Source organism: Euphorbia lathyris, chromosome 7 (assembly GCF_963576675.1).
Source record: "Euphorbia lathyris chromosome 7, ddEupLath1.1, whole genome shotgun sequence".
In the NCBI taxonomy this organism is placed as follows: Eukaryota; Viridiplantae; Streptophyta; class Magnoliopsida; order Malpighiales; family Euphorbiaceae; genus Euphorbia; species Euphorbia lathyris.
The window spans coordinates 27,585,809-27,609,182 of NC_088916.1; the positions used below are offsets into that span (position 1 = coordinate 27,585,809).

The 23,374-nt window shown below is 36.1% G+C and overlaps 2 protein-coding genes across 3 annotated transcripts; both read left to right on the forward strand.

Moving 5' to 3' along the window:
• The first annotated feature begins 1,239 nt into the window (after nucleotides 1-1,239).
• Nucleotides 1,240-3,157, forward strand: LOC136236049 (laccase-3-like). The gene is made up of 4 exons (XM_066026161.1): nucleotides 1,240-1,251; nucleotides 1,300-1,528; nucleotides 1,828-1,953; nucleotides 2,640-3,157. Exons 1-4 carry the CDS (start codon nucleotides 1,240-1,242, stop codon nucleotides 3,155-3,157), a joined length of 885 nt encoding a protein of 294 aa, XP_065882233.1.
• Nucleotides 3,158-8,125: 4,968 nt separating this feature from the next.
• On the forward strand, nucleotides 8,126-13,829 carry LOC136200641 (putative laccase-9). 2 transcript variants are annotated; one of them, XM_065991060.1, is made up of 5 exons: nucleotides 8,126-8,249; nucleotides 9,953-10,349; nucleotides 10,499-10,624; nucleotides 11,282-11,897; nucleotides 13,219-13,829. In XM_065991060.1, the coding sequence occupies exons 1-5, from the start codon at nucleotides 8,154-8,156 to the stop codon at nucleotides 13,757-13,759; spliced, it is 1,776 nt and encodes a 591-aa protein (XP_065847132.1). In that variant the 5' UTR covers nucleotides 8,126-8,153; the 3' UTR covers nucleotides 13,760-13,829. The 2 variants fall into 2 exon arrangements, with proteins under 2 accessions (XP_065847132.1, XP_065847133.1); XM_065991061.1 differs by lacking the exon at nucleotides 8,126-8,249 and adding an exon at nucleotides 8,813-9,873.
• The last annotated feature ends 9,545 nt before the right edge of the window (nucleotides 13,830-23,374 follow it).

The window sequence follows — 23,374 nt, forward strand, 5'->3', positions numbered from 1 at the left end:
GCTAAAGCACACTAAAAGATCTAGAAAGGGATCTTTAGAGAGGGGTTTTGTGTTGTGATTGAGTGTGTGTTTTAGTGTTGGGGAGGGGGTCTATTTATAGTATTTTTAAGTGGAGTTTTGGTAATTAGTTAGTGGTATTAGGGTATTTTGATCTTTTCATCACCAACTAACTCAACTAACTCCAACTAACTCTCCAACTAACTTAACTTCCTCAACTGCCGTTGACTGTTTCCGGAAGAGACGATACGCCCCGCGTATGTCCTACTACGCCCTGCGTATTGGCGGATACTGGGCCTTGTGCGTTTCATTGATGATTTCTACGCGTGGCGTCTTTGGTGTCGCGTCCCGCGTAAAGGAGTACGCTCTGCGTATTGGCGGATACGCCCTGCGTATTGGAGCTTCTGATCTTGGAACACTCTGCGGATGCGTCTTACGCATGACGTATTGGCAAGTACGTCCCGTGTAAGAAAGTACGCCCCGCGTAACGTGAAGGACGCGCTGCGTATTTGAGTTTTTGACGTTGATTTCTCCGGACGCCTTGTTTACGCGCTGCGTATTGAGGACACGCCCCGCGTGGTGCCGGACTCTCTCATGGGTTGAAGGTTAGCTTACACGTGTACTATTTTCTAGAAAATATAAACTATATCCTAAAAACATAACCCAAGCATTTTATATACGTAAAAATAATTATTTTATTTTTTGGGCCAACAATTGCCCCCCTCTTTTGTGCATAAATGAATTAGTAATAATAAAATTTATGTACAAAAGAAGTTTTATTAAATACTTTTTCTTTTTTAAGATAATAGAGAAAAGAATCATGCAGGATTTTAGAATTTGAATTCCTTGGAACTCTCTATCTTAAGCAATCTACAATTCTTTTTTTCTTTTTTTTTGTTATCTTTGTTTCTGCCATTTTCTTTTCCCCAAGCTCAAGAACACTCAGAATCAAGCTCTCAGTCTCTCAAGCATGGGTATGCAAACTATTTTTCTTCTTTATTTTCTTTATTTTTGATTTTTCTTTTGCTTTTGTGTGTGTAGAATCACATTTTATGAGAAAATAAATTGAACTGGAATAAAACATAAGAATTTTAGAGCTTTTACGTGGAGATGGAATTGTATTGCTGAAATTTTGCCTCTGTCTGTCACAGCTGCGAACTCATATTCTGACACCATTCGCGCTGATTCTCGCCTAGGCATAACCCTTGGCTTGTAGGAGGTAATTTTTGTAATTTCATGATCATGTATTTGAAGGTAGCATCCATAGGCTTTGATTGATTGTGTCTGTACTCCCAATTTCAGGACAGTGTCTTTACTATTAGCCTTGTTGCTATGAATAACTCGCCTTTGCCCCCTTATCCCATGAGTAGTGCTACCGAATTAGCCCTTCATAGGGAAACTTATCAATTTCCTGCGAATAAGAAAGGTCTGGTATTCCCTCGTTGTTACACTGGGTGGAATGACCTTGTAGATCGTTTAGAATTGAGGTATGCAAGTGTTTGGGACCAGGTTGGCATCATGGATTTTGTTCGTTTGACTCGTCATGAAATTACTCCTTGTGTGAATGTGCTTGAAGGAGTTTTGAATTTTTGGTCACCGACATGCAACTCATTGATTTGAACTAAAAGTTTAAGTTGATAGTTAAAAATCCCTGATGCCAACCTGGTCCCAAACACTTGCATACCACAATTCTAAACGATCTGAACTAAAAGTTTAAGTTGATAGTTAAAAATTCAATGTGACGAACACTATTTATTATTATATTAATATAGGTATAATAAGACAACTATATATAGCTGCTAAATATTGATTAATTAATTGATGTTGCAGGATCATGGTTTACTTATGATGTAAATATGGTAGTTGCTGAAGATCTTGCAACCGGAGCAAATATAGATGAATCAGATGGATACCTCATAAATGGCCTACCGGGAGATTTATACCCTTGCTCTCAAGGCATTTTTCTACTTCTACATCTTTGTTTTTCTTACATAACTCCATACAGAAATCAAATTGCTTATTCAACAAGTTAGTGAAGAATCCAGAATTAACTCATAGGATTTCTTTTCTTTTTTTTTTTTTTCCGGTGGACTCTCATGATTTTATGGGTGCTAAATTGATATTTTTGGAGTCTAAAATAAAATCCTGTACACAATTTATATAAAAGTTTTTGCATTTTCCCGCAATTAGTGGATGCTCAACTCCCCAATCCTCCATCTGGTTTTTATTTGGTGCGTATGTATAAATTGTTGTTGCTTGTAAGATATTAATATGAAGGTGCACATTTAACTATCGGTTTGATTTTTAGTCTAACGGTTAAATAATATAGTATGAGAGCCAACTTGACCAAGTGGTCTACAATTCGATTTCTGCCAACCAGCACATGGTAATATGGTCTTTTATTGTGCATGCTTCAAACTCAGTGAAATTATATTAATATGAAGTGACATTGCTTTTAGTTTAATTGGTTGTACGATACCATATTAGAACCACCTTGACCAAGTGCTCTAAGATTCAATTTATGACCGTGCTATTTATTGATTTAATTGTAGAACATGGTAATATAGATCTCTTACTATAAAGAACTTTCAATTCAATTGATCCCATGATATTGACGAATGAATTATTTTAATATGTTGCAGAATCAACAACATACCGTTTCAAAGTTGAATATGGAAAGACATATCTTCTCCGAGTAGTAAATGGAGCGATGAATTCACAATTGTTCTTAGCAATTGCACAACACAACCTGACAATTGTAGGAATGGATGGATCATATCTTAAACCCTTCAATTCAAGCTATATAATCGTATATCCAGGAAACACAATGGACATTCTTCTTACAGCAGATCAAGCTGAGTCTGAGTCAGATAATGGCCTCTATTACATTGCTGCTAGACAGTTCTACTCAGGAGCAACGGATTATCTCGTATTCGATAATACAACTGTTACTGCAATTATTGAGTACCAAGGAAATTATAGCACTTGTTCTTCAAAAACTCCGGCATTCCCATCAGATACACTTCCTGGCGGCATAGACTATGTTTCTGCAACTGAGTTCAGGAAGAAATTTAGAAGCCTTTATGATCAGAAAGAGAGTGTTCCTAGGAATATAACGACAAAGATGTACATTGCAGAAGCTATGAATGAATTCTTTTAATAAATACTTAGCTACCACCTAATAGATATTGACTAATTGATTAAACCTTTTGATTATTTTTATGTATATATTTTTAATTTTTAAATTTTAAAATAATATAACATAGAGTTTAATTAATTAGTAGGTCCTCTATGATGGGGTGATTGTAAAATTTAACCATTGGAGTTAATAGTTTAATAAAATGAAGTTTAATAAATGGACATTACAATGATAATGTGCCATGTATATTGAATGATTGTGTATATGAACTATTGGAGATGTTCTAATTTGAGGAGTGACTAATACATGCCATATCCAACTATACTCCTCATACTCACTTTTTATTTATTTTATTTTTATTAAAATTAGTATGTGTTGTTATATTTACTAATACTGAAAGTAGAGACTCATCAATAATAAATAATTAATAAAAATTGAAATAAGGAGGGGACTAAGAGTGAAAAGCGACTCCTCAATAATAGAGAAGAAAAAGAGACTTTTCGTGATTTGACGAGTAACTACGAGTCTCTTAGAGATAATTTTGAACCCAAACTCCTCAAATTTCAAAGTCCATTACATCTCTAACTTTCTAAAATCATCAATTAGATTCTCAACCTAAAACATATAAAGTCAATTAGATCCAAACGTTATAAAATTGCCAATTAGATCCTCAATGTATGTTGGAACTGCCAATTAGATCCTCAACGTTATAAAAATTTGGTTTGATTTTTTTTTTTTTATATATTTTCGGTTCAGTTCTTATCAATTTTTTTGGTATCTCTAGTTTCGGTTTTATATTTTTGTTCGGTTCGTATCAGTATTTTACGATGTTTTCAGTTTCAGTTATCGGTTATTTTATATTTTCGATTTGGTTTTGATTAGTATTTTAATATTTTCAGTTTTGTCTTGATTAGATTTCCGTTATGAATTCAATTTTATATAAAAAATCGGATAAACCTAACCCGTTTGTTTTTTAAATGATAAACCTAATCAAATTAAATATTTATATACATATATTAATTTTCATTTTATTTAACTTTTTATTTATTCAAACCAAACCGATAATTAATATAAAATATAATTAAACAAATTTTATTTTCATTATAAGAGGGATTATGAGAGGGATTCAACTGATGGTTTGAGCATATATAAATTACTGATTTCTGAAGATTAATGACCTAATTGATTTTCAAGGTATCCGATTGAAAATCTAATTGACTATTTTAGAATGTTAAGATCTAATCAACTTTTAAATATATATTAAGTACCTAATTGAAGTTTTATCAGTTTTTTTTTTTTGTAATGATTAATGTGAAATTAATGTGTGGATACACATGCAATGCAGCAACATAAGTGAGTTCTACACAGAAGATTTCCCAGACATGCCGCCGACATTATATGATTTCGTGCAAGAAATATTACCTCTGAATACAGTAACTCCGATTAGAGGCACAAAAGTGAAGGTTTTAGAATATGGAGAAGAAGTAGAGATGGTTTTTCAAACATCTAATGTATTGAGAGGAGCAGTTCAACATCCAATGCATCTCCATGGATATGCTTTTTATGTTGTTGGAGTTGGAGATGGTGATTTTGATTTCGAAGAAGACCCTAAAATTGAATTCAAAATTTTTTCATGCAGCTGCTAATAATAGGAGGAAAAAGAATAGCTTTGAGAGGCTTCGTGATGCAGATGGAGAATGGCGCAGCTGGGGTGCAGGTTTGGATTCTGTTATTCTCTCTTACTTTTTCCAGCTTTTTTACCTCGAATGGTTGTGTTTTGGGTCCTATTATTGAAAATGTGGAGCCGAAGGTGTCTGTGGAAAATTGTGATATGCTCTGTGGTGATTTTAATGCTGTGGAAATTAAAGAAGCCTTGTTTTCAATGCACCCTGACAAAAGCCCTGGTCCAGATGGTTTTAACCCCGGTTTTTATCAGAAATTTTGGGATGTAGTAGGAGGACATGTTACTGAAGCTTGTTTGTTATGGTTAAATTCTGGAGTGTTGCCTGATGTGATTCATGAAACTAATATTGTATTAATCCCTAAGAAATCAAAACCTGAGATGGTTGCTGACTTAAGACCAATAGCTCTTTGTAATGTGATTTACAAAATTGTTTCTAAAGTCTTAGCTAATCGGTTAAAGAAAGTCCTTCATGTTCTTATATCTCCATCCCAGAGTGCCTTTATCCCTGGCAGACTAATCACTGATAATGTTATGCTGGCATTTGAGGTGAATCATTATCTCCATCAGAGGACTAGAAGGGTTTCAAGTGGTATGGCTGCTCTTAAGCTTAATATGTCTAAAGCATATGACAGGGTGGAATGGAAATTTCTTCAGGAGATGTTATTGAAACTTGGTTTCCCATCAAGCTTTGTTAACCTATTAATGCAGTGCGTTACAAAGGTTAAATATAGGGTTGTCCATGGGAAGCATGTAGTGGGCCCTATTGTTCCACAGAGGGGACTCCGTCAAGGGGATCCGCTGTCACCATATCTTTTTATTATCTGTGCGGAGGGTCTCTCTCTCTACTTATCTCGGCTGGAGTCAGAGGGTCGGATCCAAGGTTGTGTTGTTGCGGACCAATCGCCAGCAATCTCTCATCTGTTCTTCGCTGATGATAGTTACTTCTTCTTTGGAGCCAATCGATCAGAAGCTTCAGCAATTAAACAAGCTCTAAATGACTATGAGTGTGCTTCTGGACAGAAAATAAATTTATCAAAATCTTCTATATCTTTCAGTCGAAACTGCCCAGATGGTGGGTGTGCAGAAACTAGTAATATCTTGGGGGTTTCCACTGTAGCCCTCCCGGATAAGTATCTGGGTTTACCTTCAGTGATAGGAAGGAATAGGTCATATGTTTTTGGCTTTGCAGAGGATATGGTGCGGTCTAGATTAAAGAGTTGGAAAGCCAGGTTTCTATCAAGAGCAGAAAAGGAAATTATGATCAAATCTGTTGTGCAGGTGCTTCCTACTTATGCTATGAGTCTCTTCCTATTTCCGATGAATATCTGTGATGATCTAGAGAAGTTGATGAATTCTTTTTGGTGGGGATCGGATAATTCAGGTAAAGGTAGTTTACACTGGAAATCGTGGGATAAGCTGTGCTGCCCTAAAAAATTTGGTGGAATGGGGTTCAGAAAGTTGCATAACTTCAACTTAGCTTTACTGGCTAAACAAGGTTGGCGACTTAGCTCAAATCCTGAGTCTCTTGTGGCACGAGTTTTTAAAGATCTTTATTATCCGAATAGCTCTTTTCTTGATGCATCATTATCTGTTGGGCCTAGTTTTATCTGGCGTAGTATTATGGATGCTCAAGAGTTGTTAAAGTCAGGTATTCGTAGGTTTGTAAGGGCGGGTGGTGAGGTTCGGATTTGGGATGACCCGTGGCTCCTTGACGATCATTTTCCATATATTGTAAGTGAAAAATTGGATGGTTTAGGGGTGGAAGTGGCGGCTGATCTTATGGAGGAGGGTTGGCGATCATGGGATGTTGGGTTAGTTTCGGGCATTTTTGTCCCTCGGGATGTAGAACTTATTCTCCGTATCCCCTTATCTAATCGGATTGATCATGATGGGTGGTACTGGAAGGATGACCGACGGGGCAACTATACTGTTAAAAGTGGGTACCGAAAGCTTATGGCTGGATTTGGAACAAATTGGTTCATTGATTCTCCAGTTTGGAATAAAGTTTGGAATCTTAAAGTGCCCCCTAAAGTTAAGAACCTTCTTTGGCGAGTTCTTGCTAGCTGTTTCCCTTCTAAAGTCGCGCTGAAAGCCCGGAGGGTTCCTATCTCAGATTTATGTGAGCTCTGTCATAGGACGGTGGAAGATTCTTATCATATTTTTCTCAAATATTCTATGGCTCAAGCTATTTGGACTCTCTCGCCTATTGGGGATGTGGGAACCCAATTTCATAACATTTTTTATTATTGGGACTGGATCTTCTCTAAACCGGTGGAGCTTGTAGCGGTTTTATGGTGGATTATTTGGTGCTATAGAAACGACATTGTGTGGAATCGAAAGGATTCACACGCCTCGATCCTGTACCATTCGGCCGGTTCCTTTCTACAGGCATGGAGGAAAGCGCAGGCATCGGTTTCTCCTTCAGGCTGTTTGGCCGTGCCAAGCCCGGCGGTGTGGCAGCGTCCTCCAACTGGCTTTCTAAAACTAAATGTGGATGGTGCGTCATTTGCGAATCAGAATGTGGCTGGGTTTGGGTGTATCGTTCGGGATGAGTTGGGCCGGTTTGTTGCAGCTAAAAATGGTATCTTGCAGAATTATCAAGATGCATCGTTCATTGAAGCGCTATCGGTCCGTGAAGCTCTCAGTTGGATCAAAGACCGCGGATGGAAGGATGTAATCATTGAATCAGATTCTTTGATCGTGGTACAGTCTATGGTCCGCCCGTTAGAGGTTTCATCTCCTTTTAATGGCTTAGCCAATGATTGTCATTTTTTATTGAATGAGCTTTTTAATTGCTCTATTCGATTTGTCTGTCGTTCTTCAAACTCTGTTGCTCATTTGTTAGCTAGAAATAGTATTTTACCTTTACATCGGGGTGAGTGGTTTTCTGTACCCCTGATTTTATTTATAATATGCTTCTTCTTGATTCTTAATATATGCTTCATTGGTTGTCAAAAAAAAAAAAAAACCCAATAAATAAAAAAGTCACAAAATCAGATTTAAAACGTGAACATCTAAAAAAAAAAAAAAATACATATTTAATTATACACCAAGATATCAACATATATATATCCGAAAGCATATTATGCATGCTTAATATTTAAAAATAGAATGTTTATGGTTGTACTAACATGTGCATTACCTAATATTCTTTATCTATAAGTCAAAATTATGGACTAATTGTCCTAATTAAAAAAATGATAGTGAAGAAAATGTTAACGATAAGTCAGAGTATCTTTAACAATACTGACTCTATTATATAAAAGAGAGAAGCAGCTATTATTTAGTTCAGCAAAGCAGTTCAAAGTGTTGAGCAACAAAGACAAAAGAAAAATGGGTTGCCTTTTAAATCTTATGATAGGGTTTGTGGGTTTCAGTGGATTGCTCATTTTCATGGCTGAAGCTGAGCGTCATTACTACACTTTTGAGGCAAGTACTTATTTATTCATTTAATTTGTTTACTACTTTAACTAAAATCCCTTATTGCTGTTATATTATTTTTTAACCAAATTAGTAACTCACATTTCAATAATATTTCAAAATGTGAATATTACCTTATATATATGTAGACCTGGCCACGGGTCCGGGTACCCGCCCGGTCCGCCCAGACCCGTGTCCCTTGAGCAATGCTAATTAATGTTAGGCCAGCCCGGCCCAGGTCCGCTAAAGCCCGCCTATTTTTTGGGCGGACTTGGGATTAATAAAAATAGCCCGACCCATGGCCAGGTCTATATATATGTAAGGAGTCCTATAGCTCTTTTGTTAAACAACCTCAACATTTAACTATGATTTTGATACCATGTAAAAAATAATTTAAATAAGAATCTATTTAATAAAAAATTATTTAATGTGTATAAATTTAATCAAAACAATTTTTATGAAATATTTTTTTTTTATATAAATTATTGATTTTGAACCAGAAAGGTAATATATTTACTATTATGTATTGTAATTAAAACTGAATGAACCTGAGTTCCATTGCCATTTTTGCACCAAAACTCTATTTCCCAAAAAGATAATCATAAACAATAAAGATAGCAACTGATACTTATATTTATCTACTATCTACTAGAAGTATTTGATTTTGTTTATATAAAAAAGAAAGCTAAATTACATACGTGATATATAACTTTTATCAGTTTTTATATTTTGGTGTACGATTTTCAATTTTGCATTTAAAATTGTACAACATTTTAGTAACATCTCACTAAAATATAACTAGTAATTATGACCGGTTAACGTTCACGTGCCACATCAGCAATTTGACCTCCATAATTTGAACAGTTCAGAAGACAACTTGGAATGACAAACAAGTACGAGCTACTAAAAGTCGGTGTTGAGGGGGAGTATTAAAAGAAAATGCACCACCCACTAACTATAATTATCTAGACTAAACTATTAGATATTCTAAAATAAATATCTTAGATTTTTTTTGTTATGTTTTATGGTTGGTTTTGTAGCAAATAAAGCCTCCCACCACCGACATAAAGTGTGGTCCAAAATGAGTGAACCCACCTATAAATATAGGAGCATGGAGAGATGTGATATATGGGCCGAAAAATGAAGCTAATGAGTGATGTGAGTGAGTGTATCTTGATGAGTGCAAGAGTTGTATAATTTTTTCTTGTAAAATTATCTTCAATAAAACTTAGTTTATTAAATTAAGTCTTACAATTATCTAACACTACTAATATATCACTTCTTTTTGACAAATTTAAGAAACTAATACATAATAGATAATTGTAATTAATTTCAGAGACATGGACAATATAATAAGCTGGCTTAAAAAGTACCCATATTCTCTTTAAAAAAGAAGTAGGCATACTATTATAATTTAAGTAGACTTTCGGATGTATAATGTTAGCTAGTTCATTGTACAAATCAAGTAAGTAAGTCAGCTTGTGTAATTATATATAGATTTGGTGATTGTGAGAGTGGAAAAAACCAAAAGAAATAATTAAAAATTAGGCTTTTCTTGGAATTGTTATTCTCAGTAACTGCAATTCTTCTTTTGAATAAGGTTCAAGGAAATGTCCATTACCATGATTTTGTTGTAAGTACACTTTTTTATTGAATTGATTATCGTTTTAACTTAACTTTCTGAATTGATCCAAGTTTTGTTTTTCCCTTAGTTGGAAGAGAAGAATTTTACAAGATTGTGTAGTACAAAATCAGCTATGGTGGTGAACGGAAGCATTCCGGGGCCAACAATTTATGTGCAAAAAGGAGACACCATGTATGTTAATGTGCACAACAAAGGAGAGTCTAAAGTGACTATCCACTGGCATGGAGTGAAGCAACCGAGAAATCCATGGTCCGACGGTCCAGAATATATCACACAGTGTGCGATAAAGCCTGGTACTAATTTCACTTATGAGGTTATATTTTCTGATGAAGAAGGAACACTTTGGTGGCATGCTCATAGTGATTGGACTCGAAACACTGTCTATGGAGCTATTGTTATTTATCCAGAAGAAGGAACCTCCTATCCTTTTCCTATGCCTCATGCCGAACAAGTCCTCGTTTTAGGTATATAATAACTAAATGCTTAAACTTAAACTGATAGTTAAAGGTCCGATTCATATTAATATAAACGCTACTTATTATCATATTAATATGCTTAGACTAAGACAACTATATATAGCTACTAAATATTGATTAATTAATTGGTTTTGCAGGATCATGGTTTACTTATGATGTAAATATGGTAGTTGCTGAAGATCTTGCAACCGGAGCAAATATAGATGAATCAGATGGATACCTCATAAATGGCCTACCGGGAGATTTATACCCTTGCTCTCAAGGCATTTTTCTACTTCTACATCTTTGTTTTTCTTACATAACTCCATACGGAAATCAAATTGCTTATTCAACAAGTTAGTGAAGAATCCAGAATTAACTCATAGGATTTCTTTTTTTCTTTTTTGCCGTGGACTCTCATGATTTTATGATTTTATGGGTACTAAATTGATATTTTTGGAGTCTAAAATAAAATCTTGTACACAATTTATATAAAAGTTTTAGCATTTTCAGTGGGTGCTCAACTCCTTAATCCTCCATCTGGTATTTGGTGCGTATATATAAATTGTTGTTGCTTGTAAGATATTAATATGAAGGTGCACATTTAACTATCAGTTTGATTTTTAGTTTAATGGTTAAATAATATAGTCTGAGAGCCAATTTGACCAAGTGGTCTACAATTCGATTTCTCTGCCAACCAGCACATAGTAATATGGTCTTTTATTGTGCATGCTTCAAACTCAGTGAACATTTTCTGTATGGGTATGTCAGATATTAATATGAAGTGACATTGTTTTTAGTTTAATTGGTTGTATGACACGATATTCTAAGATTTTATTGATTTAATTGTAGAACATGGTAATATAGATCTTTTACTATGAGGAGCTTTTAGTTCAATTGATCCCATGATACTGGGGAATGAATTATTTAATATGTTGCAGAATCAACAACATACCGTTTCGAAGTTGAATATGGAAAGACATATCTTCTCCGAGTAGTAAATGGAGCCATGAATTCACAATTGTTCTTAGCAGTTGCACAACATAACCTGACAATTGTAGGAATGGATGGATCATATCTTAAACCCTTCAATTCAAGCTATATAATCGTATATCCAGGAAACACAATGGACATTCTTCTTACAGCAGATCAGGCTGAGTCTGAGTCTGATAATGGCCTTTATTATATTGCTGCTAGACAGTTCTACTCAGGAGCAACTGATTATCTCGTATTCGATAATACAACTGTTACTGCAATTATTGAGTACCAAGGAAATTATAGCACTTGTTCTTCAAAAACTCCGGCATTCCCATCAGATACACTTCCTGATGGCTTAGATTATGTTTCTGCAACTGAGTTCAGGAAGAAATTTAGAAGCCTTTATGATCAGGAAGAGAGTGTTCCTACGAATATAACGACAAAGATGTACATTGCAGAAGCTATGAATGAATTCTTTTATAATGGTACTAACCATACCACAACTACAAGTTTTTCGAGCAGCTTAAATAATATCACGTGGGTTCATCCTGACACAGACGTCCTTCAAGCTTACTACAAGTACGTTTTCTTATTCTTAAACTGTCTTTCTTGTTTGCTTTCTGGAGCCGGGGACCAGTTTTCTTAACTCCACCTTGTTAGGTAGGCCAATTTTTTTTTATTTGTTTTTTTTGTCCTTCAGCTCGCGAAAATCTCGTGGTTTTAAAATTCGGAGGGTTAAAAAACCAAGGGTCCATTTGTTTTTGGTAAATTATATCTATGACCACTTGAACTTTGCCTATTTAACACTGTGGCTACTGAACTTCAATTCTTAACAATATGACCACTGAATTTTACATTTTTTTTAACATCTGTGGCCACTCAACGCCTCAAAACGACCCGTGACGGTCTAAAAATAAAAAAAATCGAAGAGTTAATGATATTCTAAGGAATGTTCTTGAAGATTTTCATTTTGAAATCATTTAGGTTTTGTTTGATTAGGAGAGACAGTAAACTTTTAGAGAGAGAAAGCTCCAAAAAATGTGATTTTGGAAAATAAAAAATGTGATTTCATGATAAATATCGTTATAAACAACTTTAATTCTTGAATATTTTCATTTTGAGCCGTTAACATTCATTTTGAGGACTTGGTTAAAGTTGAGTGAGCGTTGGTGTCAAAAAGTATAACATTTAGTAGCTATACTGTTAAGAATTGAAGTTCAGCAACCACAATGTTAAAATGGACAAAGTTCAGTGGCCATAAATGTAATTTTTCCTTCTGTTTTTTTTAAACCTGTATAAAAAATTGTGATACAAGCCAAACTTTAATTTATAAGTTTTTCCTTATAAATTTTTAAAATAATTTTAAAATCCAATTTCGGTTCGGTTTTATATTTTTGGTTCGGTTCGGTTCGTATCTTTGTGATGTTTTCAGTTTCAGTTATCGGTTATTTTATATTTTCGATTTGGTTTTGATTAGTATTTTAATATTTTCGGTTTTGTCTTGATTAGATTCAGCTATAAGTTCAATTTTATATAAAAAAATATTTGGTTTGTTTGTGAAATGATAAACCTAAGCAAATTAAATATTATATATACACATATAAAAAAAATATTTTAGTAATATATTAATTTTCATTCGATTTTACTTTTTATTTATTCAAATCAAACGGATAATTAATATAAAATAAAATTGAATCAAATTTTATTTTCATTATGGTTTCAGCATATATAAATTGCTGATTTCTGAAGGTTAATGACCTAATTGATTTTGAAGGTATCCGCTTGAAAATCTAATTGATTATTTTAGAATGTTAAGATCTAATTAACTTTTAAAGCATATATTAAGGTCCTAATTGAAGTTTTATCAGTTTCTTTTGTAATGATTAATGTCTGTATGCAGCAACATAAGTGGGTTCTACACAGAGGATTTCCCAGACATGCCGCCGACATTATATGATTTCGTGCAAGAAGTTTTACCTCTGAATACAGTAACTCCGATTAGAGGGACAAAAGTGAAGGTTTTAGAATATGGAGAAGAAGTAGAGATGGTTTTTCAAACATCTAATGTATTGAGAGGAGCAGTTCAACATCCAATGCATCTCCATGGATATGCTTTTTATGTTGTTGGAGTTGGAGATGGTGATTTTGATTTTGAACAAGACCCTAAAACTTACAATTTGATTGATCCACCTTATGTGAACACTGCTGCTGCTCCTAAATATGGATGGCTTGCTGTTAGATTTAAAGCAGTAAATCCAGGAGTATGGCTTTGGCATTGCCATATGGATCGTCATTTTAGTTGGGGAATGGCCACTGTTCTTTTAGTCAAGGATGGACCAACTGCTGACACTTCTATGCGCCACCCACCATCTTATATGCCTCCTTGTGATGATGCACCTCAAATTCAATTATGGAATTCTCAATATACTTCATTTATTTAAATTTTATAATACATTACAAATAGATAATTCAAACCTCTTATAATAATGTGCTAATAGTGTTTTCCTTTTTTGTTCGACTATATAATTGAGTAATGTTAATATTAATTAGTTCTATTACATACCAACTCATCCCTCAAGTGATACGGTTCCCTTATCGACGATGGTTTTGATCTTAAACCAACAAATAACAATATCTTCATTAGCTAAACTAGTAGAAAATAATCTCAAAGGTTGATAATCTTTTGTTTCTAAAAAGAAAAATATGTTTGATTTCATAAAAGTTAAGTTGTTTTTACAAAAATTGGGCTTAAATACTTACCCAACCATATGAGAATAAGACCAAAGACCCCTCCCCTCTTGCTTTACAATCTCAACTAGCAATAGGGGCAAGAAGGGCTTTACAACAATATGGCAAAATAGTAATTAAACACAAATGGCAAGACACTAGTTTATGAATGGCAAAACAATAAATAAGAGAAATACAGAAATGTGGCAGACTTGTCTTCCTTGGTCATTAAGTAGAGCCACACGGCGAGAGTCTATCTGACACGTCGTGTGACTGGGTTTTGGACCAGTTCACATGAGCTACATGCCTGACTCGTAGCTTTCAACTAATTAAAGGGGTTACCATTGTTTTAACCCACACAACATGTGGACTAAGTGATAGGCATATGGCTTAATTCGTGAAGAACCAGAGAGTTGCGTCTGCGGTGTGTGGATTAAACACGCAGTGTGGAGCTCCTTCACTCAAGCCTTCCTCTTCTACCCTACTCACACGACGTGTCAGATAGGCCACACGCCGTATGAGCCCATATTCAGTCCTGAGCTGGGCGGCTTCGTAGGATGCTCTCATCATTCTCCCATTCTTGAAAAGAGTTGGATCCCAATTCTTCTTTATAAACTCAAGAGGTGCAATCTCGCTTGTACGGGCTTAGATCATGTATGTTAAAGGATGGACACATCTTAACTAGCCAATTTGGAAGTCCAATATGGTAGGCATTGTCATTAGGGGTGCAAACGAGTCTTGGTAGTTCGCAAACAATTCGAGCTCAGCTCGATAGGGCTCGACTCGAGTTCGGGATCAGCTCGAGCACTAACGAGCTGAGTCCGAGCTTCCTCAGGTTCGGCTCGAAAGCTCGCGAGCAAGTTCGATTATTTTTAATTACTATATATATTTCATTGGTTATTATTATCTTTCATCACAATTCACAATTCACAATTCAAATAAGATTTGACCCATAAAAAATGATACAAAAAAAAGTTTAGACATTTAAGCCTTTAGCTAGACAATTAGGTTTTGATAAGGAATAAAATACATTACAAACTTTAATATATATGTCATTATTTGAATTTTTTTTTCTGAACTTGTGTTTTCCGATTACAAGTACCATATACTATTCTGGATTCTCGACAGTAATATAATTGTTTTTTTTATAATATTTTAAACTTATATGAAGTATGTTATAAGGCTTTTCTATTTTTTCCGCTACTTATTCTATGCATGTATGATGAATTTGGTTAAAGCCCGTTAGAAGCTCGATAAAAGCTCGGTTCGGCCAGATTCGGTCAATACTCGACTAGGTCAAAGCTTGTCAAAGTTCGATTCGAGAGGGCTCAGCTCGAGATATTAATGAGCCAATACCAAACCTACAAAGGGTTTGGCTCGGTTCGGCTCAGTTACACCCCTAATTGTCATTGACTCTCTTAATGACTTTGTAAGGGCCACACTTTCTTAGCCAAAGTTAGCTACTTAGTGCACTGGCAAGTCGCTCTTTACTCAAATACACCATCACCTCATCTCTGATCTTAAATTGAAGGCCCATTCGGTGCTCGTCGATCTTAGCCTTTAACTTATTATTTCGCTCCTCAAACATCTCCTTCACCTTTTAGTGCAATTGTTGATACTCATTAGTGAGCTTGTGAGCAGTCACATTCCCCTTATCCCCTTTTGTAAGGTCTACAATGTCAATGGTGTGGTTAGGAGTCTTCATATATACCATCTCAAAGGAAGACTTCCTCGTTCCCGAGTAAACAGACCCATTGTAGGCGAACTCGGCTTAGGCCAACACTAAGGTCCGGTTGAAAACTTCGATTTATCCATCGATTTGGGGATGAACGGTGGTACTAAACTTCAAAGTCATATCAAATAGGGCCAAAAAATTTCGAGAGTATCAAATCTGATATTCTCTCCATGGAATAATCTCGAGGGCCCTTAAGTAATGATCATAATCTTCCGAGTTTTTGACAGAATAAATCATATTAAAATGATACTTATCCCGACCACTATAGGATTTTCGAAACGAATTAACAAACGTACAAGGTCTCGACATATGCTTCGGAATACGGGGATAGTTATTGTAAATACCATATTTGATTAGGAAAGTTTGCTTTAAACCACTTCCTGAATAGTTTTATAATTTTGAATATCATTTTATCATTTTCTCCAAGTCAAAGATTTTGTATAAATTTTATCATTAGTCCAACGTTGAACACATTCTGAATTAAGATAAAGTAGATATAAGATTCCACGAACTCTATCTCTGAAGGGTGTGGTAGTTTCATTACAACGTCTACCATGTCTATTATTTCTCGGATTAGTGGAAAACAAACTGAGTGGAGACTCTCACTATTCCTTAAGGGACATGTTTTTTCCTGTCCATAAACAAAAGACCCAACTAAGAAAAGAGAAGGAGACGGTATCGAAGGATCTGTTCCCTTCAAAGTCGCGTGACCTGTTCCTAATATGAAGAAAATCATAAAGGAACCACTAAAATGGTATCTAACTTACCCACGGTGGGAAAATCTCATCGCGCGCGTACAATTTTTTAAGGACTGCCCGGTCACACCAAAGGGCATAACATTATAATAGTATGTCCCTTAGTGGGTGGTGAAGCTTGTCTTTTTCTTACCTTTCGGGTTAATGGGGATCTGATGGTACCTCTGAGCTACTTTATAGAGAGAGAAGATGTTGTAGCATGTCATTGAATCAATGAGTATGTCAATGCACAGGCAGCCACATAAAGCCACCACTTGCCCTTTGCCTTTTTAACCGAAACAACATTAGCTCTCCATTTTGGGTACTGAACTATCTCAACGTGCCCACAGTCTAACAAATTTTGGATTTCTTCCCTGATGATCCTTTGCCTTTCGGGGCTATGGTTTTTCTTCTTCTACCGAACGCCTTCTAATGACTCATCAATATTCAATAAGTGAATCATGATGGCTAGTGAGATTTCAGTAACGTCGATCGAGCACCATGTGAAGGATGAAATGTTATCTCTTAAGCAGCCGAGGACATCGAATTTTAGATGCTCAGGCAACTCTAAAAGCTATTTGAAATGTCTTGACCTCTGCCAGCCACATGGTTTACAACGCACCCACTGGCTCTGCCCTCTCTCTGTCTTTCTCTTTTCGATCTTACTTGGGGCTTTATATTAAGAGAGGCCATATAAGTCTGGTGAGCCACCAGGCCAAATGCCGGATGGATAGGGCCCCGACAAAACTTGACAGTATGGGCCTACCCATTATTTCATTGTAGGGTAAGACCGTGTCCACCATTAGGAATTCATTTTCGATCCTCCATTTTGGTCTGGAGTCTCCTACTTCTACTTCGAGATGGATGCTACCCAATAGTGGGACCGTATGTCCACTGATTCCTACCAGTGGGGCCATACTGGGAAGCAGTTTATTTGGGCTGATAGGAAGGCTTTAAAATACTTTCCTCGTAATGATGTTTACCGAGCTTCCAGTATCTATAGAAACCCTCCGAGAGTTGAAATCCACGATCATCATCTCAATGGCTAAAGGATCATCATGCCATTGGTCAGATTTGTTCTTGAGATTTCCAAGTAGAAGTTAAACCAAGTTTTATGTACCTTTACTAGACTAGTTGAACTCTCATGGAACGATGCTTTTATGGGTAATTTCTCTCCCTATCCTCATTGTCTCGTGAACGATGTCTAGGCTCATCCACTCACCACCACTCCATCTCCGCTCGCCTTCTCAGAATCTCTAGTGTCGGGTTTTTATATTGGTCGCCCTCATGCCTAAACATAGGCGTCCGACGCACAATGCTATATGGTAGCCCTACTGTCAGGCTATGGGTTCTAGAATGTTGCCTCTTAAGGGATGGGCTCCGCATATGGTGGTCGGAATGCCTGGGAGAATGATGCCAGGTTGCGCAAGTATTCTCTCGGTGATCTCGCCTTATGGCCTCTTCAGCCACCCAACTTTTATTTTATTTCATCCATTTTTATCGCGTGCTCCATTCTGATGCCATTCATATCTCGCTGAATGCGGAAAGATTATAGGTGAACTCCCTGCTAATCTCATCGAGGAACCACTAGTGCTAAGGGTCCAGGGGTTCTTGGTAGCGTTAGTCGTGGATTACCTGTAGAGAATATGGTTGAGATTTCTTCACATTTTCTTCCTCAGTTATAGGTCCTGGAGGTCGGCTGGTTGTAGCTCCATAGATTATGTTTGTAACTAGAATCATTGCTTGATCGGAGCACATGTTTCGTCCATGTTCACCACACCAATTAATGTCTCTCAATAAGTGCTGCCTTTTGGGACCTTCTAAAGTAACATGAAAGAGATGTAATAGATGGTTAGATAGGGGCTGACATCTGGCGAACCCGCTCTAATGCTTAAGTTAGAAAATATTGAAGGAAGGTTGAAGGCAATGTGACTATTGGAGATTGTTACGCTTACCTACATTTGAGGAGTGCTCACTTTATCTATTTATAGTAGCTTTCAGGAGTGAACGTTGTAATCTTGGGAATGTTTCCTAATAACTCAGCATACACGTGTTGTCATCCAGTTGGTTCTAAAAGCTTTCAAACTGCTATGATGTCAGGTGGCGCACCATGCCATATAACAAGCATCCTTCCTGCTGTTATCATGCGATTAGTCCTCAAGGCTTTCGGTCCGTTCTGACGTAAGACGACGCACCTTAGCATGTAGCAGTTGTCCTTTGTGTATAATCTAATTGGCTCTGCTTCTTCAACTGTCATGATATCGGGACGACCGGTGGATATTGCTCCAGTTAGTTGGATGGTACCATTAGCATCTTTATGGAATATACCTTACTTTGAATCGGATAATTCTTGTGAATCTTTTTTAATTCGAAGGGTGATATTCATCCACGTAAGGGGATCACTATGTATTTTGGTTTTACTGTGTGGCATATATATATAGGACATGTCCACATTCCGAGGGATTGGATTGGCATTTAGGTTCCAATTTTGAAAAAAAAGTAAGAGGTAAGAAATTGATTTACATTTTAATGCCCCCATCATATCATAGTTAAAATATATATATACTACAACAATTCCACAAGCCTCACGGATGCCTAGCAGAAGCAGCACATGCTTCTTGACAATAACGTATTAAATTGGTAACTATAAAACAAATAACATATTAAATTATCAAAATTATTGGTGCACAATATTATAATGTGGAACAGGAGTCTAACTAACCCATGTCTTCATCAACATATATAATTTAACTATAAGTCACCATATCTAACTATCATAATATATTATAGGAAAATTACAAAACTAGGTCAAATGGGATGCCCATTTACATATTTAACCCATTTACTCAACCTATTACATATCTAGACTGTTTTTATATGACTTTCCCGTAATACCCCTACCCTTCCCACTTCCCCTCACTCTATCGGTTTCTCTCCCCTGTTCTCTTTGGTGCGCGAAAACGGTTTGGCTCCTCCATTAATGATTTGAAGACTTTTGATCTTCCTATTTGCCTTTAAATTGCATGAAATCTGCACCATGTTTCCAAATCACAATGAAGTTCTCTTTTCATCTCTTGATTCTGCAACTTCCTAACCCTAGAAAACGAAGCCATGGTTCTTCATCTTCCTGTTCGTTAATTGGTTTCTTTCTTCTTGTTACCATTCCAGAAATGGTTATTCTACGTTATTTCCATCGTTCTTCCCAGTTTATCATATTGTTAGGAGCGAAAAATGTAAGTATCTGCTGTTTTTTCTGCGTTTTCCATGAATTCACTTCGCGTAGTCGATGAATTCGCGGAGATCTGCGAAGAGAACGAGCCTGAAACTTGATGATCTACTTCGCGAATCGATGAATTCGCGACGTTCTGCGAAGAGAAAGAGTCTGAAACGTATGGATCTACCTCGCGAATCTATTAGTTCGCGAAGTCTGCGAATAGATCCTTACGTTTCAGACCTCGCAGACTTCGCGAAAGCATCGATATGCGACGTAGATAGTCACATTTCAGACCTCGCAGTCTTCGCGAAAAAATCGTTATGCGAAGTAAAATCACCTCTTCCCATGCACATTTACATTCGCATGCTTCGCTAATTTTCATTTCGCGAATCCAAAATCGTCCTTTTTCATAACTAACACGGTTAATTTTTTCTGTAGATGGTTGAATACGTAACATCCCTTTCTGGAAGGCGGCGTACTGGGCTGCAGGGAAGATGATTTTCCTTCCTGTATAGGGATGAACTTCCCCAAGATTGACACATTGACTCCTGAAATGATTCGTTAGGAGAGGTTGTGTCAATCTCGGGGTGCACCATGGGACACGTCCATCCCATGGTGCCAATTTTGAAGCGGATGCGTAATCTTGGTACCGGATTAGTTAGTTTCACTTTGAAATGATTAGTTAATAGAGTTCATTGTGGCAATCTTGTTGTAAATTTTGATAATGTTATGATTTGAATGTCGTTATTGTGACAATCTTGTTGTAAATTTTGATAATGTTATGATTTGAATGTTAGAATCCGTTGTTGTTTGCCCTTTTTTGTTATATACCACTTCGCGAATTAGCTTCAAAACACATCCAGGCTTCGCATATGCGAACTAAATTCATCAAGCAAACCCAAACATTTACTTCGCAGACTTCGCATAGTATGGAATATGCGAAGTCAGACGGGATGGGGCGAGCCGCGTGTAAATATTGGGGGTATTTTTGGAAAGTCACACAAAATGAGTCTAGATATGTAATAGGTTGAGTAAATGGGTTAAATATGTAAATGAGCCTCCCATTTGACCTAGTTTTGTAATTTTCCCTATATTATATCTACACTCATTTCAAACAATTTTCATTCTTTGGAGAATCAACAACAAAATCAGTTTCACAAAACTTTTCATTCTTCTTCAGAAGTTTGGGATAGTAGTTAATCTTTTTAAGATTTTACTGATTGGATTATGATGTTAGGATTTCATCTGAAATTTGGTCATTTTCTTTTCTCTTTTCTGAAAAGTAATTTAGTATTCTTCCCAAGGCATTCAAATAAAAAATTGAACAATGGAATCGAATGGGATGAAATAGGGAGGAACGAGTTGGAGAGGTATAAATTAAAAGAAAAAAAAAAACTTAATACATTATTTACCTTTTCAATTTGTAGAAAGAATTTGATTGAGCATCTTGAATAAAATATCTAAATAACCTCTTTCAATTTGGCTAAAATATAATCAAGTAATTATTCGGTTGTCAAAAAGTAAGTTACATACGGAAGATGTGTCGCATGCATCTGAGAAAAGTGAAACGACTAATGTCGATGTATGAAGTTCTAATATAAAAGGTGACAAGTTTTATAGTTAAACAAGTACTAACTATATTTTTAATATGTTTTAACCTATTCTAGGAACTATATAATAACATTGACGCGTGCAACACATTTTTCATATACAACTTACTCTTTTTTAACCAAGTGATTAATTTATTACATTTTATGCAAGTTGATGGACTATCAAGCCGTTTTAACTATCAGGACACTTTAAAAATTCATGGACCAATAAAGTTTTCTGAACAAGTCCAGTAGTCGAAATGATGTATTAAGCAAAAAAAAAAAAGGCTTAATACATCATTTGCCCCCTGAACTTGTCCAAAACACTTTGAAAGTTTAGGAGGCCAATCAAGCTTTTTGGACAAGTTCAGAGGGCAAATGATGTATTAAGCAAAAAAAAAAAAAACATTCATGTAATTTAACAAAAGTTGGGTTAAATGCACCGTTAGTCATTGAACTTTCATGGTTATTTCAAAATGAACACTCAACTTCAATTTGTCTCAATAAAATCAGTTTACCTTGAATTTTGTCTTAATAAAGTCACCCCAACGACTTTAAGAACAAAAAGATTTCGAAAAAGTAATGTGAATGCCACATTAGAAGTAGTCAACTTTTATCGCTGACCAAAATGACATATGACTTCCATCTAGAGAACACGTGGCTGCCACATGTCAACAATTTTTATTGAAAAAAAAAGTAATTTTTGAGAATGTTAGAGTTAGAAAAATTTTAAGTTAGCAATTCTTTTGATGTTAATTGTGGTTAAATAATTAAGTTGGGTGATTTAAGTTATTTTATTTTTTCTCATACAAAAATATTGATCGGCACGTTGCAACCACGTGACGCATATGTGGCTACCATGTGTTGACCATATCAGCGATCTGATTTGAGTATGGCTGACATGAAAGTTACATTATATTGCCATTGTGTTTTTATTAAAGTCATCAAATTGACTTATTGATATAAAATTTAAAGTGAAATGGTATAAATTGAAATTGAAATAACATAAAAGTTGGGTGTATTTAACCCAATAAATAAAAAAGTCACAAAACCCATAACTCTATAAATACAAACCTATAATCAGATTTAAAACGTGAATATCTAACAAAAATTATACACCAAGATATCAACATATATATGTGGTTCCGAAAGCATGTTATGCAAGCTTAATATTTAAAAATGGAATGTTTATGGCTCTACTTTTTTTTTGGTAAGAAGGGAAGAAAAAAAAACAAACAAACAAAAACCTAACCCGGGATCAGTCTAGGAAGACTGACCCCAATCCTATCCTCAAGAAGAGAAGGTAACAGAAAAGAAGGAGGAACGGAAAGGGTAGAAACACCTAACATCCCCCCATGCCCAGCAGCTGCCAAGCGATCCGCCACGCGGTTTTGCTCCCTATAAATATGGGAGAAGGTAAGAGAATCGAAGGCAGGACGAAGCCTCAAGATGGCTTTAATGAGATTCTGACTCTTAAGACAAACAGCCTGTCTATCCGAAATCCTGTTGATAGCCTCCAAATTGTCAGACTCCACCGAAAGTCTTTTAACACCCATGCGAATGGCGAGTTTAATGCCAGACAAGATCCCCCAGAGCTCTGCAGTAAAGGAGGAGCCCGTACCTAAGTTATGGGTAAACCCAGCCAGCCAGGCGCCACCAGCATCCCGAAGAACTCCACCAGCAGCAATTCTGCCATTACTAAGGCAGGAGCCATCCGTATTCAACTTGACAACCCCTTCCCTGGGCTTCCTCCAACCAACTAACTGGACCTCTTTAACCGGGGAGGGGTGAACCAGGGGCTCTCCTTCAAAACTCTTTGTAATAACAGAGAGTTTTTTCGAGAAGTAAAACTGGAGGTCAGGAATAAAGACAGTCTTCTCAGCAAATAACTCTTCATTCCTCCATTTCCACATTTGGTGACAAATAATAGCGAAGAGAATAGCCCCGTGCTCCATACTGGCCAACAAATTCCCATTAACGCCTTCAGAGAACCAGTCAATATCAGAGAACCCCATAAAGGAAGGAAGGATGTGGTGAGGAAGGACCCCTTCCCAAAC